The sequence below is a fragment of the Eptatretus burgeri genome, chromosome 4, assembly GCF_056783735.1.
Source record: "Eptatretus burgeri isolate ZD-2024b chromosome 4, Ebu_testis_v1, whole genome shotgun sequence".
Lineage (NCBI taxonomy): Eukaryota > Metazoa > Chordata > Myxini > Myxiniformes > Myxinidae > Eptatretus > Eptatretus burgeri.
The window spans coordinates 78,333,229-78,355,877 of record NC_140964.1 but is presented as its reverse complement, the minus strand read 5'-3'; the positions used below and the strand labels follow the sequence as shown (position 1 = coordinate 78,355,877).

General features: G+C 44.0%; 1 protein-coding gene across 16 annotated transcripts in view; it reads right to left on the bottom strand.

Annotated features, from left to right (window-relative positions):
- MPHOSPH9 (M-phase phosphoprotein 9) overlaps positions 1-22,649 on the bottom strand; it is a 135,556-nt gene that overhangs the window by 61,223 nt on the left and 51,684 nt on the right. For 12 of the 16 annotated variants that reach the window (XR_015057571.1, XR_015057570.1, XM_085878849.1 and 9 more), the window contains 8 exons: positions 18,315-18,480; positions 16,543-16,681; positions 13,425-13,583; positions 6,484-6,571; positions 4,790-5,005; positions 4,427-4,474; positions 4,022-4,086; positions 1,327-1,434 (listed from right to left, as the gene is read on the bottom strand). Coding sequence is in view for 14 of the 16 variants with exons in the window: in XM_085878849.1 (XP_085734975.1) it covers positions 1,327-1,434; positions 4,022-4,086; positions 4,427-4,474; positions 4,790-5,005; positions 6,484-6,571; positions 13,425-13,583; positions 16,543-16,681; positions 18,315-18,480 (989 nt within the window). In the remaining 2 variants the exon portion in view is untranslated. The remainder of the gene's footprint in view (positions 1-1,326; positions 1,435-4,021; positions 4,087-4,426; positions 4,475-4,789; positions 5,006-6,483; positions 6,572-13,424; positions 13,584-16,542; positions 16,682-18,314; positions 18,481-22,649) is intronic. The other 4 variants (XM_085878853.1, XM_085878855.1, XM_085878858.1 and 1 more) reach the window with 2 other exon arrangements.

Genomic DNA, 22,649 nt, shown 5'->3' with positions numbered 1-22,649 from the left:
AAGCGACCCCCACACTACCACAAGTTCCACACAGACTCGCGTCTTTTATAGACTAGGGGAGGAGCCTATATGCAGATTTTAGGATCAAAACGAGATTGGAGGCGGGGCCACGCCACCCTCTGTTCAGCCATTGGTGTGGCAAAAAGGGGCGTGAGCCTCTTTTGATCCGAATTCCTTCCTGAGAGGAGTTCACATCCATCGCGCTTGGAGGCGGGGCCACAGCGCCCGACGCTCATCCATTGGATGGAGGAAAAGGGGCGTGAACCTCCCCTGATCCGAATTTCTCTCCCGTAAAGGCATCCATTGCACTCGCGGCTTGCTGCGTTCCGCAGCAATCACCAAACGGCTTCGGAGAGTACGACGTTCGGTGTTGACTAGTGGTGGGGTCGATGGTTGTGGAAGGAGAAAGGCGAAGGTGGTGGGGGGTTTGCTGTGGTGGTTTGGTGGTTGGCGGGCATCGTTTGGGAATGGCGGTGAAGCGATGTTTGCGGGATGGAGTTGTGGAGGTAAAGAGGCGAAGGTGGTGGTGTTGAGTTGTTGGCGGCTTAATGGTCCAAAATAACGATATAGAAAGAAAAATGGCTAACTCAAAGCGTCACAGCCCGGATGAATCACACATATTCCCTCTAAACAACAAGTGTGGGCTAACTACACATGAACTTATCGATATATCTCACCTGAGGACCCTTTATGGTGTATTGCGAATTTCCACAGCCATAACAATTATATATATATATATATATATATATATATATATATATATATATATATTGTTATGAATTTGGAAGCCTTGTGCACACAGAGAGCAGCCCCCGCAGTTCAGTTATTTCGATAAGTACGTGTTTATAGTCAGGGTCCCGTCCCTATGTCTAATGGGAATTTCGGGTGTGCGCTGTGAGTTATTTTATCGTCAGGTTTTATTCATCTACAACAACAACAACAACAACAACAACAACAACAACAGCGGCACCGTCCCACACTCAACACGGTCGCCATTGCCCAAGTGTTTTTGGCTGAAGGCGTGGGCGGAGCCTCCATCACCTCAGATAGAGGCTCCGCCCCGAGGAAGGGCATGGAACGTTTCCTCCAGCCAATGAGCGAAGGACGAGCATCGCACGTGCACCCCAGCCAATGGGAGGCCAGCGTGCTGAAAGCTACTATGGAGCCTCTTCGGGGGGTGGGCCTCCGAGACGTGATGACAGCACAATAACAAGAGATATAATCGATCAAACTTGAGTTTCCAAACTTTTTTTGAGGGGTTTATATCATAGCCAATGGATAATACTGCTCGTTTATGGTATGAGGATCTACCGAGAAGCTCCTCACCTGATGGAGATGTGCAGAAGATCTGAAATACCATCACTACCGCGGGCATGGGTCAAGTTTCTCCCGTGTTCGATTTGCTTTATCTGCACCTCCAGCCTGGAATTCAACCTGGAATCACGCATTATATACAATGTTGGACTTCCTCGCTTCAACTTGTGAAGATGTACAATGAGGTACAATTTGCAACAGGTCTTGTATTCCAGTACATATCAAGGAAACACAAGGAAATTAGATGCAGATGGAGGCCATTCAGCCCATCATGCCTGCACCACATCACACCACACCAATTCATCGACACCACATCTAAATAAGAAAAATGCAATTTATTTTCTTCTTTATTAAGTAATTTTTTTTTGTTGTTGAGATTTTGTATTTCTATTAATTTCCAGGGGAGGGGGCATGGGCATAGATGGTTTGGGGTAAAAAAAAAAAAACCTAAAACAAAACATCAACCACACATCACCCCTTGACGAGACCCCTTCAACCAACACTCCATACACATGCACATAATCACACATCAATGCTAAAACTACCTAAAAGTCCTGCCAACATCCCTCTATCTCCATAACTTCCAGGAACCTGTCAAATTCCAATTTAAACTTATCCACCGTTTCTGCTGCCACTACCTTTCCAAGGACACCATTCCGTGCATTTACTACTCTCTGAGTAAAAGACCCCTGCTTTACTACCATCTTACCTCTCCTCTTCTTTACTCTCAGGCTATGGCCCCTTGTCCGATCACTGTCTGCTCTACTAAATAATTATTCTGCACTTATGTCTATACCCTTCATTATCTTAAACATCTCAATCATATCTCCTTGAAACCACCTCCATACTAGTTTATAAAGCCCTGTCTCCTTCAACCGCTCCTCATAGCTAGGCCCTGAATCTATCTGAGTTTAATCTGAGTCTAGCTAGGCCCTGAATCAATCTAGTAGCCATGCGCTGAACGCTCTCCATGGCATCTATGTCCTTCTGAAACTGTGGTGACCAAAACTGCACAAAATATTCTAGATGTGGCCCTCACTAAATTCCTGTACAATGTTAACACCACCTCTTTTGATTTATAAATGATCCCCTTCCGAATACAACCTAAAACCCTGTTTGCTTTACCTATAGCTGTCTGGCACTGTGCTGCCTGCTTACTTCCTGTATCTATTACCACCCCCATTTCCTTTTCATGTGTGACACGCTCCAAAATTAACCCTTGCATTATGTTATCTCCGTTTTCATTATTCTTACCCATCCCCAGCATCTTACACTTGCTCAGGTTAAATTGCATCTGCCAATCTTTTGCACGATCTATGCAAGTAACAATACTTTCCTGAATCTGATCACCACCCCCTCCACTATCCACCTTACCACCAAGCTTTGTGTCATCTGCAAATTTGGAAAGCCGACTCTTCACCCCACTATCCAAATCGTTGATGTAAATTATGAATAATAATGGTCCGAGTACTGATCACTAGGGTACCCCACTACTTTAATCCTCCCACTCACAGCCACTCTTTGCTTCCGATCAAATCAGCCAGTTTGAAAACCAAGCTACCTGACCAGCCACTCCACAAGCCCTCACCTTGACTGACAACCTCCGATGTGGTACCTTATCAAATGCCTTCTTAAAGTCTAGATATACAAGTCCAATGCCATTCCCTCAACCATCCAATCAGAAACTGCTTCATAGAACTCTCAAAGATTTGTTAAAAAGGAACTACCTTTGGTAAACCCATGCTGACTACCTTTAATTAGTTTGTATTTATTTAAATGGTTCCTCATCTGGTCCCTAATTAATGTCTCCAACACCTTCCCCACAACTGAAGTCAAACCAACAGGTCTATAGTTTCCCAATTCTTCTCTGGATCCTTTCATAAATAATGGTGTTACATTTGCTACTCTCCAATCCTCCAGTACCTGTCCTGACTCCAGGGAAGTATTGAAAATATCCATTAACATCTCGCTTGCCTGCTCAGCCACCTCCCTCAATATTCTTGGGTGCATATTATGTGGACCCGGAGCCTTATCTTCTATTACATTTCCTAGCTGGTCCTTTACTTCCACCATTCCAACCTGGATCTTCTGTAAAAGCTGTTCCTTACCTCCTTGAAAGATACTCTCAGCTATTGGCAATTCTCCTGACTGTTGTGTAAAAGTTGAAGAAAAATACCTGTTTAATAAGCCTGCCATCTCACTTTCATCACCAACTACTTTCCCAATGCTATCCCTCAATGGGCCCACACTGGTCCTAACCTGTTCTTTTCCCTTAATATACTTAAAGAAAGCCTTGCCATTAAAAAGAAGTAGCAACAAGTTATCAAAGAAGCATCAAGCATATTTTGGATATCTCTATCGAATTGTTCATCAAAATTTAGCTGGCTCTCTAATCAGCATTCAAAGATGGTAATCGGCCTGGATCACCAAGTCTGCTTTAGAATTGGTGCCAGGCCAAAAAAAAAATACAAGTCAATGTCATCATCCTGAAAATGACAATTTGCAAATTATGAGCTTTCTTGGCTGGCAATGAATGCAGCCGTGCCACATAGACAAATATGTTTCTATCGCATTCAGACTTTCAAAATGTCAGGCTACAAAACGTTTCAACAAAAGTAAATAAGAAAGGGGAATAATGTTAACGTACATTTCAACACAATGTGACATGAGAGAAATGACAAATCGTGCAGATAGTTTGACCAATTACCTCTTAAGCTCTGCTGTCTCATCATTTGCATCAATGAGTCTGTTTTCCGTACTTCTCAAAGTTTCCTGAAAAAAACAAAATACATCCCATTAGAAAGGAGTTTGTTATTTTCACCACAGAAACTTCAGCCGTCTGAAGAATTTCTATCACACGAATAAAGTTCCCCGACATACAAGGCCTCTTGATTTTCAAATCCACAATCAATACATTACCCTTAGTTTCAAATATACAAGTCAAAAATGCCACCATTTTGCAGATATTATAATGTATAGACATTCCCAACAACAAATATAATTAATGATAACAATTCCATTTATCAGCATCAGCATGGAACTTCAATATTTTAAACAATAAAATATGAAGTAACTGCTTTTTATAAAACTAGAACATCTTTCAGTCACTCACTTTCATGTGCGCATTTTCCTTGGTAAGTGTTTCGTACTCTGCCAAAAGCTGGGTAAAAGGAAAGTAGGTGATTACAACTTTGCAAGTATGAAAGAAACCGAAGCTCAAGGAGTACAAGAGATTGAGACCTTTCCAAAATTCATAACGTTAAGGTGTTAACCTCCCATGACTTTTGACAAAGTCAGAAATTTTCATATGGAAGGCCAAGTGGATATATCAGGGAGCCAGCCAGCTCAGTGACCTGGGCTGATATCGTGCTTTGCATTTGTTTGTCGAGAGCAAGCACAAGGAAAACCTACATAGATTACTCTGCCCCTTGTCCACATCAAATCTGAACCACCTGGACATATAATCATTTCTTACGTCTTGAAGCATGCGCCGCTCTCGGTGGCTACGCTCCTCTCGGTTGTCAGCAGAATGGTACAAATCATTGTAGGCCCGCTCTACCTCTCGAACCCTTGTCCGCAGTGCCTTTGCAGCATGCTCCTCCCGTTCACAGCGAGTGCGCACTTCCTCCAATGTGCGCTGCATCATGTGCGTTGCTTGCACCGCTGTATCGTAGCGCTCTGGCCATGCTCCCTGTCATGAAACAGTGCTGATAAACTGACAGATTCCACTATGTACGCAATAACATTCACAAAACTTGGATTCCTACTGTGAAAAGGTAAACCATCATCTTTTAAAATTTCCAATACATTCGTCTGAAAACAGCATTTGGTGTTGGATCTAATCTTCAACTCAAGTCACTTTTAAGGTCTTTAAACAAATCGACTCCCACAGTCACAACATTTCAACTAACCTCCAAAGTACATTTGAACAGGGTCCATCAATAATAATTAATCATCCAGATTTGGTGCCACAAAAGAGAGAAACCAAATCATTCACACATCTCTAAAATGGCTTGGATGAGCCTCAACTACATGGCACCAGAGTTGAGAATGAGGAATCACTGATTGACGCCATAGAAAGGACCAATCGGAGCTCACAGATCTTTACATATTAAAACTAGAACGGGCACTCGGTAGAGCGCATACCTTCGCCGCTGCAACTTTTTCCGGGCACATTTGAAAAACGTCATTTTAAAACGTCCATGACGTCACAACCGTCAGTCCGATTGACGTCAAATTTGGTGTGTCACCTCCTTGAAGGCAGTCCAACAAAATGGAATGATAAACACTGAAAAATAAAAAAGTTGAAAAATGACGTCATCTCTGACGTCGTATTTTGACGCACTTCCGGGGACGTCACGTCCAATCGGGGACTACCATTCTGAAAGCTCGTAGTTCACTGAACGTTTTAATGTTGGTTTATGTCAATAGCTCTATTAGATCTGAAGCTATGCCTACAAGTATATTTTGACCTTGAGTGTGACCTTGACCTTGACTACAGAGTTAATTGGCAAAACCTGTACATCAATAAACAGATATTTTGGTACTGATCGTAATGCCTGGATTTGGGAGGCTTTGCTTTGTAAATTATATAGATATTTGAATGTAAAATATCAGGACATTTTAGCCACAATTGAAAAACGTCATGTTCAAACGTCAATGACGTCATAACGGTCAGTCCGATCGAAGTCAAATTTGGTGTGTGACGTCCTTAAAGTAAGTCCTACAAAACGGTATGATCAAAACTGATGAGATCGAAAATTGAAAATTTACGTCATCTTGTGACGTCATTTAGACGCACTTCCGATGACGTTACGTCAAATCCGACACTACATATCCGAAAGGTATCTCGTCATGGAACAATATGGTGGTGGTTGCATGTCGATAGCTGTATTATGAAGGAAGTTATACTCAAAAGAGTGTTTTTGACCTTTTCATGACCTTGACCTTGACCTTTGACCCGATCGCTCCCAAAATCTAATCAAATCGTCCTTGGACACTCACGAATCATCGCACCAAATTTCATGCAATTTGGTTTAATACATTCTGAGTTATGCGAATAACAAACAAACACACATATTCACAAATAAATAAATGCACAGCGACCAAAACATAACCTTTCGCAGAATGCGAAGGTAACTATTCGGAATTTTGACAAAATGGCTGTACCAGCTCTCTCTCAAGATCTCTGTTCCTGCTCTCAAGATCGTGAATGCGCAGTGTGGCTGAGTGCAAGGCCTTCTCTGCTTCTTTGCACCTGAAATACAGGCCCACCCATGAATCATAGTCACAAGCACAGCTACAAGCAAAACTGGTACAACATACTAACAAGAATGAATATAAACACCCATGGCCATATAACCGTGGTACGAGTTGGGAGTGCGCAAAAACCACAGCACACTCTGCACAATATTTTACTTTCAATAATCGCTTTTACATGATAAGGCAAAATACAATTCACAATTATAGTGTTCTTCCTGAGATAAAATTTATACTTTATCTATTTTTTTCTTCAAAGAAGAACAATTTATTTCTATAAATAACAGACATGACAACACCTCCAACAAGCCTGGGTCCTTCCAACCCCTCCCCTTCTACATGTCCCCCTCTTCAGCATCTCCCCACTTTGTCTGCACTTTCTGCATCCCCCCCCCCATTCCATCCTCTCCAAGCTTCCCCCTCACACCACCCTCTCCAAGATTCTCTCTCACACCACCCTCTCCAAGATTCTCCCTCACACCACCCTCTCCAAGATTCTCCCTCACACCACCCTCTCCAAGATTCACCCTCACCCCACTTTCTCTGTTGGTACCTCTCTCACTAGCCATGGCACTTCAACAAAGGATTTCAGTGACTCCATGAGACCGACTCAATCTGTGTACTTCCAAACTCAGAATTCTCCCAGTGGCAAATCCTTCCTTCTAGACTCAGTGATGACAAACTTCCCTGCAGATGTCTCCTGCTCTTCCTTCACTCCAATTGGTTCAATTGATCATATGCTTGTGAGAGTCAACATCTCTCTGGCGATTTTCAGAGCCGCCTCAACACCAAAGAGTCTGGCATTTCACTCAGGCACATTGGCAGCGACCGCAAGCAGCCATCTCTCTTCAAGACCGGTCTCCCATATCTACTGCCCCTGATATTAACTCAGCCTGAAAATTCTTTCACAGAAACCTGCTCTGTCTTACACACAAATTAATCCCATCTCCTATTCAATTATCCTACCCCTCTTCCCACCCATGGTAAACAGAATCCTGTGATGAGATAGTTGCTCAGAAACAACTTGCCTTCTCTTCCCAGAAGGAAATCCAACCAAAGGCAATCTCAGCGCATTCCAAAAATCTCGCAACAAGTGAGTGTCCACTCTCAGGAGAGCCAAAAAACATCTGTCCAAGCTCAAGATTGAACTTTCAAACATGTCTTCCTCCTCTAAAACCTGGTGGCACCTTGTTAAGTCTGTATCTAGTGTATGTTCTGCTTCGATACCTTCATTCACCTCTCTCACTTCAATTGGCAGCACAACCGACTCCGCTCGTGAGAAGGCTGAATGCCTCAATTCCATGTTTGCTTCCAAATATTGTGTCCCCAACCCCTCACGCTCTATACCCACCACCCATCACAGTTGTACCTAACTGTTCCTGGACTTTTTTTATTTTGCACCTGAGAAGGTGGAAAAGTTTCGGTTAAACCTCGTCTCTCACTCAACTACTGGACCGGACAGCATAAGCTCACATGTCCAAAAAAAACTTGCTCTGTTGCTCTTGCATATCCTCCCTCTGCCCTTTTCACTCTATCATATGCCCCAGGTCATTTTCCATCTGCTTGAAAATCAGCCAACATCACTGCATTACATAAAAGGTGAAAAAAAAACAAATCCCCTTAACAACAGACCTATCAGTTCCCTTCCAATCAGCAAGGTCATGGAATCCATCATCACAGTTGATATGAAATCCTTCCTTTTTCCAATAGCCTCATCTCAGATCACTAATGTAAATTCAGAACAGGTCACTCAACAATGGACATGCTGCTTCTTCTCACCCAACAATGGATGGAAATTCTCAATGTCAGACATGACATCTTTAGTCATATCTCGTGCTTTCGATACAGTCTGGCACCCTGTCTTTCACTCCAAACTCTCTGCCTATGGCATTCAAGGCCAAATCAACACATGGATTACTGACTTCCTCTACTCTTGTAGCCAACATGTGGCTCTCAATGGAATCCTTTCATCCCCTCTCCCTATCAAGGATGGAGTGCCCCAAGGCAGTGTTCTGGGCTCAGTCCAAATACTGATCTTCATTAATGATCAATAGGTCAGGTCAGGTATGGGAGCATGCCCAGAGCAGCGAGTCAATGCGTCCACTTTCTGCCGATACTCCAGAGGCCTCCGTCTGGCCATCCCCCAGGCAGATGCCTGGCCCAACCCCATTTCCTTGAGATGCTGATCAACCTGCTGCAACCACGAGGCATGTGGTCGGCCCATTCGCCTCCTCCACTCACAAGACTCCATCGCTGAGAGAATCTGATGAGCAGGATCAGCGTCAGGAAAATGAGCAACATGGCCACACAACCGGAGCTGACGCTCACGGACTATCCAGGTAACAAATCTCATTCAAGTCTCTCTCAGCAACCAGTCGTTGGGCACAAAGTCCGACCAGCGATAGCCAAGGATTCTCCGAAGAGACCTGGTACCAAAGGAATTAAGACTCCGTCTCAGATTCTTGGTCAGCGTCTAAGTCTCGCATCCATAGAGCAAGAATGGAAGCACCAAGGACCTGAAGACTCAGACTTTCGTCCTCCCGCACAGGTACCAGCAGCGCCACACCCCATTATCCAGTGAATCCATGACTCCCCAGGCCTGACCCAGACGTCTGTTGACCTCTGCCTCACAGCCAGCAGAGACATGAATATCACTGCCAATGTTAGTGAATCTCTCCGTGACCTCAACATCCTCACCACAAACAGGTACAGACAAGATTGCAGTATCCAATATGTCACTGAAAGCCTGGATCTTAGTTTTGACCCTGGAAACCCGTAATCCCAGCGGCTCCGACTCCTCATTCAGCACCTCGAGGGTCCCCAAAAGGATATCTAAAGTCTCCGCAAAGATGACTGCATAATCTGCGAAATCTAGGTCAGAGATCTTGACATTCCCAAACGATGCACCGCAGCTTGATCTCGTCGACATCCTCCCGAGAATCCAGTCCATACAAGTGCTGAAAAGTGTGAGGGCCAGTACACACCCCTGACAAACTCCAGTAACAACTGGAAATAAGTCAGAGATGGTACCACCACATCTCACAGCACTCTCAGTACCAGAGTAGAGTTCAGACATCAGATCGATCAGTTTTGGTGGCACCCCACGAAGACCAAGAATCCTCCAAAGGGCATCCCGATTCACTGAATTGAACACTTTACAGAGATCAACATAGGCTGCAAGCAGCCCCTGCTGAAACTCTCGTATGTGTTCGGTGAGGACCCGAAGAGCAAGGATACGGTAAATCGTTGACCTCTTTGGTGTAAAGCCTGACTGCTCTGGATGCTGGTGCTCAAGCAGATGGTGGCGAACCCCATCAAGAATTATCCGAGCAAAGACCTTGCCCGGCACTGAGAACAGCGTCACCCCTCGGTAGTTGTTGCAGTCTTGGCGATCACCCTTCCCTTTCCAGAGAGGGACAACAAGGCCCCTCTTCCAGTCAGTTGGGATGATGCCTGTGTTCCAGGCAGAGCACATAACTGCATGCAACGACACGAGTGCAGCATTTCCACTAGCCTTGAGAAGTTCAGCATGGGTGCCACAGATCCCTGGAGCTTTACCCCATTTCAACCGGTTCACCGCAGCCTGTGTTTCCACAAGCGAAGGTGGACCACAGATGATTGGAGGGTCAGCAACAGGGATTGCAACACCCCTGACATCCAACTCGACAGCTGGTGGATCAGCTTGGTACAACCGCTCAAAGTAACTGGCTCAGCGGGCCTTCACTTCAGACTCCTCTGTCAAGAGCCTACCACCCTCTGCTCTAACTATAGTACACCGAGGGATGGGCTTGGGTGAACGCAATGCGTGAATTCCCCTGTAAGCATGATGAGAATCACTTGACCACAGGTGATGCTCTACCCCCTCACAGATTCCTCGCACATCGGCCTCCTTGTCCACCCTTAACACACGTACAGTTTTACGCCTCAGCTCCCTGAACAGCTCAGCTCTGCCATTCAGCCTGGCCCTGCGACTCTTGTCAATGGTATCCCATGTCCCTTGAGAAACAAAATTATTCCTTGCCCTCCGGTGAGTTCCAAGACATCCACTGGAAACATCAAGGACGGTGGTCTTGAAGGCACTCCACAACTCCTCAGGACCTCCCTAAGCACCCAGACCCCCCAAATCTACACTCAGCTTGTTCGCAAACTTCTCAGCTCCCCTCTCATCCTTGAGCATGCCAACATCCAGCCGAGGCTGGGATGGTACCATTCTCCTGGATTTAAGGTACAACTTCAGAGTTGCTACAACAAGTCGGTGGTCAGTATTGAGGAACTGAGCACTCCGGTAGACCCTGCAGTTCTGGATCATCCTCCAGCGACCATCAACGAGGACATGGTCAATCTCCTTTGCCACACCACCAGCATTGGAATACCAAGTCCAGCGATGAGCTTGTGGGCACTGAAACCATGAACCGGCCACACTCAAGGTCCATGACTTCTTGCAAAGTCAAGGAACTTAGTGCTATTCTGGTTCATAGTTCCTGACCCATGAGGACTAACAGATGTCTCATAACCATCCCTATCACCATATACCAACCTCCTAATAAGAAGTAACCCAACTGCAGGACGATGTCCGCAGACACAGTTGGGCACTAGATATGGATGGCCGTCGGCTCACAAGGAGCTCCTCCGCCCTTTGACAGGTTTTGTATTTAATCCTGCTGGGTGTCCATATCCAAAAACCCTCCTCACCAAAAAACCTGGTGGGGGAGACGGTTTAGTCGCCGACAACCCGACCATGGAACAGGTTAGTACAGGTTTACATGATACCGGTAACAAGTCACAGATCTAATCTGGCCTGACCTGACACTGACCAATGATCAATAAGACTCTAAAGGAAATCCCCTTTATATATTTGTTGATGACTAGATCCTCTGCCGTGACAGCCCCAATCCTTCAGATGGGCAGGCTACAGCCTCTTCCCTCTCGTAAGACCTGGACAAAATCACAAGCTGGTCAAACACTTGGAATACATTTCAATCCTGACAAATCTATCTCTCTATATCTCTCTCTATCTCTCTCTACCATCTGGCAACCCCTCCCATCTACTTTCTTAACAATCCTTTTGAGGAAGTTCAGTCACTCAAATTCCTGGGTCAAGCTAGCAGTCAAGAACATTATTGGGCAAACCACATTTCAAAGTTGGCCTCCAAAGCCAGTCATTGACTGGGCATCCTCCGTCATACGAAGTCCGTCCTTGGCACACCTGAACTCCTATACACAAACAAGGCCTTCATCCGCAGGTTGATAGAGTACTGCTCTCCCGTCTGGGCTGGCTCCACTGCCTTACATCTTGCTCATCGTGACGCCGTGGAAATCAAGGCCTTCAAGGTCATTGGAATCTCCCACGATGAACCCGAGTCTATGGGCCTATTACTTTCCCATTGGCCACCGCAGAGAGGTCGGTGGTGTCTCCGTCTTATACCACCTCCTTTCTGATCTTGAACCCTCTGCTCTTTCTGTGCTCCCCTCCCCCGCCCACCCCAGGTTTCTGCAGGGCAGACACAGGCCACCATCAACCCCCTTCTGAAACTCCCTAAATCCAGAATCACTGCTCACCTCCACTCATTCGTTCCCCTTTTTCCCCACCTGTGGAACCAACTTCCACATTCTTTTCAATCTCATTCTTCCCTCCAAGTCTTCAAGACAGCTGTTCACCACCATCTCAGATCATTCACAATCCAAAATAATGATCTTTTCTTCCCTCATTAACCACCCCGAAGCCATTCTACTTCTAAATTTCCAGTTTCCTTGAACATCCATTCCATTTAATTATAGCAATTGCTTGAAAAGCTGAATTTTATTGCATCAGTTACAATGCCTTGAAAATCTCATCCAGCATGACAATTCCATGTGGTCCAAATTTTCATATTGGCTGCTCTAAGAGCACCCTTATTCTGGACATTTCTATCTGTCTGTCTGTCTGCGAAACTTTGGTCAAGCCTAGGGGCTAAACCACTCAACCGATTCCAATTAAATTTGGTAGGTAGGACCAATATTTCTGGGAATCGTGTGCTTTCAAATATGGGACCCCGGGCCCGAGCAACGGCATAGCAACGACCCTTGAAAGTGGTCAAAAAATCGAAAAAAATGAAAAAAATATCGAAAAATCGAAGCTTCGAGTTCTGTGCGCAATCTATCTAGCTCCCTTCATGTCAATTTGCAGTCCTAACAAAAAATATTTGTAGGAGGAGATAGGTTTTGGGCGACTACATGTCGAACATTTCAGAAACGGTTAATTGCGAATATCTCTTAGAGAAAGAGTCTGATTTTGATGAAACTTGGGTGAAATGTGTACAATGTGGCTAGCATGTACACAAAAATGAATGGTTGCTATGCACACCTCCGTTGCTTAGCAACAGCTACAATACTTTATCGTACATCGTACACTTATTGTTCACTGTACAAAAAAAAATCAATACCTCCCAAACTGGACCTCCAAGGGACCTGTTTTTTTTGTGCCCAAGGAGAATGTCTTATAGCATCATATGAAAAAAATAAAATCTTTAGCGAATAGAGAAATGGAAATGCTGCCATTTGTTAGAGTCTCTTTGGAAACATGCTGAAATTTCACAAGGCGGGTTTCTGGGCGCAAACTAAGAGGGCTGTGATAATCATATTTATTGTGCTAAATTAATCGATAGCATGTACATGAATATCGGCTAGTCGCGTCGGCCAGCTTTCCATCGAGAGCGAGCAGCCATGTCGCCTACCGGCTTGTTTGTATATGTACCACCAAAATATCAAAAATAAAAATATGTCCAGGAAACTTTGAAGTTACTACGCCAGTAAGTATGCAAGTTCTGTTACGGCTCCAAATATCCCAACCAACAAGCAAACACGTTGTGTACCGTTCAGAGAGACCTGTTACGGTGAGAGCAGTGTCTCGGTGTGATGAACTGGCATCACGGTGAGCCAGTTGTTCGGTCAAAGCAGCCAACTCGGCCTCATAGTAAGCTCGAACGTCAGAAAGATGCCTGGTATGTTTTTCACGCAGGAACACTCGCAGCCTGGTATATCACACAGAGGGAGGCGGCAAAGGAAATTATGATGTAACAATACGATGCAAGAAATGCAAAATGATGCAACAGCTACACATGCTGCTGAAACCCAACAAAACGAGTTTGTCAGCTTAATAAAAACTAGGCGTGCCTACACTGACAGGTTTATCACAAGACAGAATGTTGTAAATTTACAAATATATTGCACGTCTATCAGTGAATGTCAATGAGGATGTAAAATGAAGTATTACTACAGATAATTATGTGTGCTCCATACGTATCTTATTAAAGGGTTCCTGCTGTTGTAGAATAATAAATGTTACCGTTGGAACCGCTGCATCAAGCTTCCATTCCCACTTCTTCTTCTTCAATCTTGGAAAGAGGGGTTTCAAAAACTGGCATCTTTATGTTTAAACGGACACAAATTTTTTTTGTTCCAAGTAAATCGATTAGCTTTCCAATGGCACTATCGACATATTGATAGGATAAGGGACCGGCTTTGTCCACGCTTCTTCTCCTACCGGTGATTTCGTGCACAAGTTTCTTTGACTGCAAACTCACCCTTGTGTGATCGTCGCTTGCAGTAGGTATTGTTACGGCCACGGGTACCGAGACACCAGTTTGTTACTCAGGGGGTTTAATCCCTGGTTGTCCTCGGAAGAGCTGGACCTGGGGCCACCGCTCACAATTAACATTGTAGTATGGTGGGTTGCTTTAGAACCATGAACGCCACCTAGTTCACCACGAGTTCCAGTGTTCACCGTCTGATTTGCCAATTAACTAGAGGTCACGTAGTTACGTGAATGGGGAGTGCGCCCTCGGCAAAGCACCAATCTTATCTTGATTAGATCTTAATTAGGGGGGCCGAGCGTTTTAACCTCTGGTGCATGCCGACTATTATTGGTCAAGTCTGTGGTAATTACCTCCCAGTCTATCGAGGTTTGGACAATGCTGGATCAATGGAAGGAAAGGACAAGCACGGACAGGTTGGAACGTCAACAAATAATTTATTAACAAGAAGATGAATAATTAAATAAAAATAACTTTTTATTTATGTGAGGTAGAAATAAATAAATTTCAAATCAATCAAAATGATAGGAAAGAGACAGAGAGCAGATGCTTATCGGGGATTGACTTAACAACGACACACAGACAAGGGCACCCAGCAGATCATTCGGGGGGGGGGGGGGGAGAAGAATCGTCTCGCTCACCAAAGAGAAGTCGTCCGTTAAATGAAAACGTCCTGAAACGTGTGTGCGTGTCTTGTCCGTCGCCAGCACCGAGCCTTGCCATGCACCCACTAGCCAACAGCCTTGAACGCCAGTCGATGTCACTCCCAAGAAACAAGTACACCAAGGGCAACCGTCTGACTGGAACCGACGAAGCAGCCAGCCGTCTGAGTGGAACCGACGAAGCAGTCAGCCGTCTGAGTGGAACCGACGAAGCAGTCAGCCGTCTGACTGGAACCGACGAAGCAGCCAGCCGACTGATACGGATGAAGCAAGCAGTCTGACTGGACCGATGAAAGCAACCGTCTAACTGGAACTGACGAAGCCGCCGTCTGACTGGCACGGCTGAAGCAAACCGTCTGACTGGAACCGACGAAGCAACCAGCCGTCTGACTGGCAAACTGTCTCGTTGTCGACTGACTCGTGCCTCACTTGGTGACTCACCTGCGCGCGCGCCGCTCACTCCTACCCCCCAAGAACAGACCTCCCCCTCTTTTATATAGGCTGCCCATCTGAGCTAGCACAGACTCCCCCCAAATTCACCCCGCCCCACTTGCGCACCGTTACCATGACAACACACGCTCTCGTTATTATTCCCCGCGGTGTCAAACGCCGATCGAAAAAGGGCGGGTCTCAGCGTCGGTGAAAGAAATGTGTCAATGTTGCTGGAAAAAGCCGGGCGTCAGCGCCCGTGAAAGAAATGGCATGCATAAATGTGTCTGTCGTAAAGAGAAAAAGCTTCCCATAAGAGAGGGGATCTATTCTTTACCCTTCTCAACGCATCACATTTAGAATCCCACCAGACATGGCGATGGGTCTATCCTGGACATGCATTGAAGGAAATAACTATCTGAGGACCTGGATGTGTGGATGCATTCATCAGATCGGATTCTGAAATCCGTAACAGTATTTTTTACGTTTGTAAACCTTCGTTTGGGGGGGGGGTGTTTTCCAACAAAAATATGCATTCCACCCGTTAGGGACAGCTATTTTGCTTTCATGCAGACAAGATTATACAATATACATTTCGTTTTCTACTTTGTCTTCACGCTCAATAATGTTTGACCATCTGGCTCAACGGTGAAATTGCACGCCTTTGGAACTGCAGGTCCTGAGTTCGAATCTCATTGGCATCATTTTTTTTTTTTTTTTTTTTAAATATCCATGTTGTTCAACACCACAAGCAAGTGAACTTGACATGCCTAGTTTCAAAGCAGGATAAATATATTCAAGTTCAGCTGTCGCACACAAGTTTTTCATGGTGGATGAGTTTCAAAAATTCCCATTTTGCAACATGAGCAAGCGACCTTGACATCGTGTCAAAGCAGGAGCAAGTTATTCCTGGACTGCAGCACCACGGTGAATGGGTCATCAGCTCTAGAGTACAATTAATAGGCCTTTTAATGCCGATAAAAAGGGGCCTTTTAAGGTGCTTTAAATGGGTGGGTGCACAATTGAGAAAAAGAAGAGAAGGGAGTGTGATATGAAAAAGAAAGGAGATTTGGGGAGGAATGGGGTGAGAAGGTTAAAAAAAAAGGTTTGGAAGGAGATAGGGGGAAGAGATATGAAAAGGAAGGCAAGAGAAGGGAAGGTAAATGTAAGCAGCATGAAGGCGGTGGTGAAATTGCACAACAACCAAGTATCTAACAAAGAGATGCCCTCGATGCACATGAACAATGACAAGTTCAAGAAAGACTGAAGTTTGAGAAAAGTTCTGCAAAGAACAAGGGGGTTCTCACCGTGAAAGCTGAACAGGGTCACAGGACTCAAGGGTTGTGACTGTGGCCTCGCTGTCATCCAAAGAACAGGCATAGTTTGAGCCTTCTTGTCCAGGGTGAATGAACACTGGATGAGAGAGTTGCAGCTCCTCTTCAATCACTGGAACATCCATGCATCATTATCATGGGTAGAGAGGTGCAATGACATCACAAATGGGGACTCGAGGATGAACAATAGGGAAATAATATCAAGTGATTTTATAAGCCAGGACTTCAAAATGTCACAGTGAAGTACAAGAAGTGAAAAATGTCCAGGGCAGCCATTTAAGTGACAAATGCAGCCAATCAAAAAGATAAACATTTATAATATTCAGGATGAAGTATTTAGGAGCCACGGTGCAAAATCTCGTTTTCATTAGGGTGGATTTGCTTTATATTTTTGTGCCTGGTACCACTTCGTGAGCAGGGTGATCATCCTCTTCAAATGTTGATGAGCAAGTCAGCTGGGTTTTCATGAACAATTCGACAGAGATGGCAATTTGTCTAAGATGATGAACATGCCAAAGTGTTTGTCTCTGGATAATGATGAAAATGCTGCCTTGAGAAACTGACTTCTGTGGATAAGTTGGCACCCAAATGCAGTGATCCTATTGGATATTGGCTCTACTTTGCACGAAGGCACTTATTTGGAGCTGTAGTAGCCGTCGTTGTTGTTGTATTTGGAGCTGTAGTAGCCGTTGTTGTTGTATTTGGAGCTGTAGTAGCCATTGTTGTTGTATTTGGAGCTGTAGTAGCCATCGTCGTTGTTGTATTTGGAGCTGTAGTAGCCGTTGTTGTTGTATTTGGAGCTGTAGTAGCCATTGTTGTTGTATTTGGAGCTGTAGTAGCCATCGTCGTTGTTGTATTTGGAGCTGTAGTAGCCGTAGTTGTTGTATTTGGAGCTGTAGTAGCCATAGTTATTGTTTAGACCCTTTACTAACTTACATTCTTAGGGCCCCTACAGACCTTTAGACCCCTTGAGACCCTATAAACCTGTTTGATGCTGTAAATTTAAAAGTTGGCCTCCAAAGCAAGCAGCCGACTGGGCATCCTCCATCGTACAAAGTCTGTCCTTCGTTAAATGGGCATCCCGTCTGCCAGCATTCATTGGTGGACGATAAAAATCCCACATTGTCCTTCGCGAAGAGTCGGCAAGCTATTGCCGGCAACATGGCCAAATTCCAAATTCCTGCACTAACCAGGAGAGGGCATTTCATCTGAGACACAGCCACCCCCTCAGCCAATGATGTCACCCCACAGGCTTGTGCTGTATATGAACGACGACAATTGGGACATACCATTTGGACTTTTAGACCCTCATTGACCCGATAGACACTTTAGACCCCTGATGACCCTTTTGACCTGCAGACGCTTTTGACCCATTTGGACACCTTCAGATATTTTAGACCCTTTAAACCCCTTCAAACTATGTAGACCCTTTATATCCCTTTAGATCCCCAATGACCATTGGAACATTCCCTTTAAGACCCCTGGACCCTTCAGACCTTTTAGCCCCTTCACACCTCATAGACACTTTAGACCCTTTGAGACCTTTTTTTTTTAAATCCTTTAAACCCCTTAGACCCCAACTACTATTGGAACATACTCTTTAAGCCCTTAGAACCCTTGTATATTGTTTGGACTCCAACCCCTTCAACCTCTTCAACCTCTTGGACCACTTGGATCCTTTAAACCCTATAGGTCTAAATCAAACAACAATGAAGGAAAAAAACATGTACGTTAAAGATTCTCACCTTCCCGGTGATTTGCAGAAACACCAACGACGCTAGCAGATGAACCCAACACACTGCTCTCCGACTGTGATGGGCAAGACATTCTTGACATATTACCAACGAGTGGAACAAAATGGCCGTGTTGGGATGGACTTGTGTAAAACAGAGAATTCGATAAATTTCCCTGCTATACAGACAAAAATATAACAATAAAATAGCAATTCAAATAAAACGCCCATAAAGTCAGCACAAACAATGCATAATTTCAAAATTTAAATTTTTTGTTCCACTCATCTTTTTCAAAGTTAAGAGAAAAGTCACTTTCTGGTCGACGTTGAAAAAGTTCAAAGATGTCAAAAAAGGATTTGCTACCCTTGCCGTGAAACCAGGAAATACTTCCATGTATATGTGAATGATCAAACGCTTTGTTGTATTACTTTACGATAAGACAAGCAGCAAGCTCAAAGTGAATGAATGCCATCTGGAGCTGTTTGCAACAAAGAACAGGCAAAATGAGAACATACCACTGACAGAAGCAGCATTGGTGGAATATACTAAACGGGCTGCCTACTCAGCTAAGATGTGGCAAGATATGTGTGAAAAAGTGATAAATGAACCAAACCATGGGGAGTTTGGCTGGGTTCTTGTCAATGAAAGATAGATTCCAGTGTGGTCTGATTTACCAGAAATCGTTAAGATATGCCAAGAACTAACTCAATGTGGCTGCAAAAGTTGCACTTCAAGCCGATGCAATGTAGGAAAAATAACTTTTCGTGTTCTGTCCTCTGTAAATGTGGCGGTAGCTGTCAATAGTCACATGTAATTTAGAGGCCTCTATGGATTGTCATTGAAAACAACTAAAGGGTTAACATGAAAACCTTTTTCAAAAAACGTGAACATACTGATTGTTAAATTTTCTATGATTTACATCAGGCTATGTCATTATTATGTAAGAATGACAACTTGTACATCAGCTCTCGATGTGCCACAATAAAAATTGTTGATAAAAATGTAAACAATGTCAAAACCAAAGTACGAAATCATGATTTTATCTTGACTTGATAAATTTATGAAATCTTCAGCGGTGAACTCTTTTAACACCAGTGGTTGAAAGAACAATGTCATCATGACGTTAATCATGTTGTGAAAATAAGATAATTTTCTGACAAAAGTTTCATTTCACATTGTTTTAAATGGTATTTGGTTGATTTCATACCTTTTTGGAGGCAATTCACTAACGTTATGCTGGGTCTGAATACTTTGTCAGGACCTTAATGATGATGCCATGGATGATGTCACCTATGACGTCATAAATGACATCTTTTTCAGCGCTTCCCGATCAATATTCGCCAAAAAAGTTTGAACTATGTCCCTGCCCTATTTTCATGCTTTTGTGAAATTTTGAGCAATTATAGCACTTAATGACTCCACCAACAGTTCCTTGTGTTGTGGTCACAGCACTGAAGAACAAGTAGCGGCAAAGCTTATTGCAAATTATTATAACTAGTGCGTGCCCATACGTGCATGGCCGTACGTACGTGGCAGTACATGCAAAAAAAAAATTCAAACCGGGTGCCAGAAACAACCACACATGCCGTTCCTTCGCTCTCGCATGCCCGTACGTGCGTGGCCGTACATGCAAAAAAAAAAAAAAAAAAAAAAAAAACTCAAACAAACACACAGGCCGTTCCTTCGCTCTTGCGGCCCGTACGTGCAAAAAAAATAATAAAAAAACTAGAACGGGCACTCATAGAGCGCATACCTTCGCCGCCACTACTTTTTTTGTTCTTGGTATGAGTGTGGGGAACTGGTTTCATATGAATGGTCTTATGACACAAACCACATATCTATAATGTCATGACCACCCCCCCCCCGACTTTCGGGGGCTACGGACTAAACAACAATCAACTCACGTCGTTTTGGCGAGTCTTCACTCACAAGCTCGGTGAATACAACGTTTCAACAAGAGAAGGTAATCTCGTTTGATGCTGGTTTCATGCAAATCGAATAAGAATTGACTGAGTTATGCCGAAAACCGCATATTTTTCAAGGGCGTGACCCTCCCCCCCACCCCCCGACATTTTACCCCAACCGGTGACATGTGTTATGACGTCATTGTGTCACAAGATTGGGCATTAAATTCTGAACATTTTGGTGCTGGGTTCATGTAAAGCGGACAAGAATTGACCGCGTTATGACAAAAACCGCATATTTTTCAAGGTCGTGACCCCCCTGACCGGTAACAAGAGTATGGGCGTCATTGTGTCATATTGCATATCACAAGATGAGGCGTTGAATTCTGAACATTTTGGCAATAGTTGCATGCAAATTGAATAAAAATTGACCGTGTTATCGTAAAAAGACGATTTTGACCTTTTCGTGACCTTGACCTTTGACCCGAACGATCCCAAAATCTAATCGAATGCTTCCTGGCTAATAACCAATCATCCCACCAAATTTCATGCAATTCGGTTTAATACTTTTTAAGTTATACGAATCACAAGATTACAAATAAATAAATAAATACATGCCGACCAAAACATAACCTTTCGCAGAATGCGAAGGTAATAAAAAAAAACTTGCAAACCGAGTGCCAGAAACAACAATCACACAGGCCGTTCCTTCGCTCAAAAAAAAACTTTCAAACACCGTGCCAGAAACAACAATCACACAGGCCGTTCCTTTGCTCTCGCGTGTCCGTACGTGCGTGGCCGTACGTGCAAAAAAAAAAAAAAAAAAACTTTCAAACAACCACACAGGCCGTTCCTTCGCTCTCGTAAACGACGACTGGATTTGGCCATTGCGTTTATCTATAAATGCGCATAGGAAATCGAGAAATTATTAGAATACAGTAAGTCATCTCTATCCGGAAGGCCGTACGTTGTAACCCATAATGGGGAACGCGCTCCAACTTGGCCATAACTTGGGAACCACTTGTCCGATTAATTTCAAACCTTTTGAAAGGCAAACAAACAGAGATTGCTGGAATTATAGATAGATAGATCGATACATAGATAGAAGATAGATACTGTGGGTGCAAAACGCCAAGCAACGTGTACTGTCATTGGTAACAAAAGCGCCCTTTCCCCATCGGCCAAGCCTACGCAGCAACGTGTCCTGTCATTGGTTTGGTAAATAAATGGCCGTAACTTGGGAACCACTTGTCCGATTAATATCAAACCTTGAAAAGGCACATACTCAGGTCCCCAGCAATATACCTCGCAAGTTTCAATTAGATCAGACCAGTGGTTGTCGAGAAACAGCGGTCACAGACACACACACACACACACACACACACACACACACACACACACACACACACACACACACACACGTTGCTGGAATTATAAATAGATGAAACAGTAAGAATCACAATGACAATTAGAAATGCACCGCCGTCTCGTCACTCCCCCCAATCTTGAACACAGTCATTTTACCCCCATGGTTACTGCGTTTCCTTCCCTCCCTATTTTGCTGTTCTTAAAAAAAAAATATATATATATATATTTATATATATATATATATATATATATATATATATATATATATATATATATATATACACAAGGAAAATAGCACTAAGTAGAGCACATACATCCACCAGGCTGAATAATTTACATTTTATATTACATTGATAGGCTGGATTTGCATCCCACCTCGACCAAAATGTAATCGCCTTGTTCTGGTCATCCACTCAACTCATCCACCAAGTTTGTCATAGCCAGTCCACAACTTTTTGAAAAATCGTGCTTTTTTTGTTTTTGGTCCTATATCTCAATGGTAAAGTCACTTGTTATATTATTTTTTTTTTTTTAATTCTAGTATTTGGATCTTAACCAAAATCTAATCAATTCCTATATCTCTCTATATCTCTCTATATCTCTCTATATCTCTATATATCTCTCTCTCTCTCTCTCTCTCTCTCTCTCTCTCTCTCTCTCTCTCTCTCTCTCTCTCTCTCTCTCTCTCTCTCTCTCTCTCTCTCTCTCTCTCTCTCTCTCTCTCTCTCTCTCTCTCTCTCTCTCTCTCTCTCTCTCTCTCTCTCTCTCTCTCTCTCTCTCTCTCTCTCACTCTCTCACTCTCTCACTCTCTCACTCTCTCACTCTCTCACTCTCTCACTCTCTCACTCTCTCACTCTCTCACTCTCTCACTCTCTCCCTCTCTCACTCTCTCACTCACTCTCTCACTCACTCTCTCACTCTCTCACTCTCTCACTCTCTCACTCACTCACTCTCTCACTCTCTCACTCTCTCACTCACTCTCTCACTCACTCTCTCACTCTCTCACTCTCTCACTCTCTCACTCACTCTCTCACTCACTCTCTCACTCTCTCACTCTCTCACTCTCTCACTCACA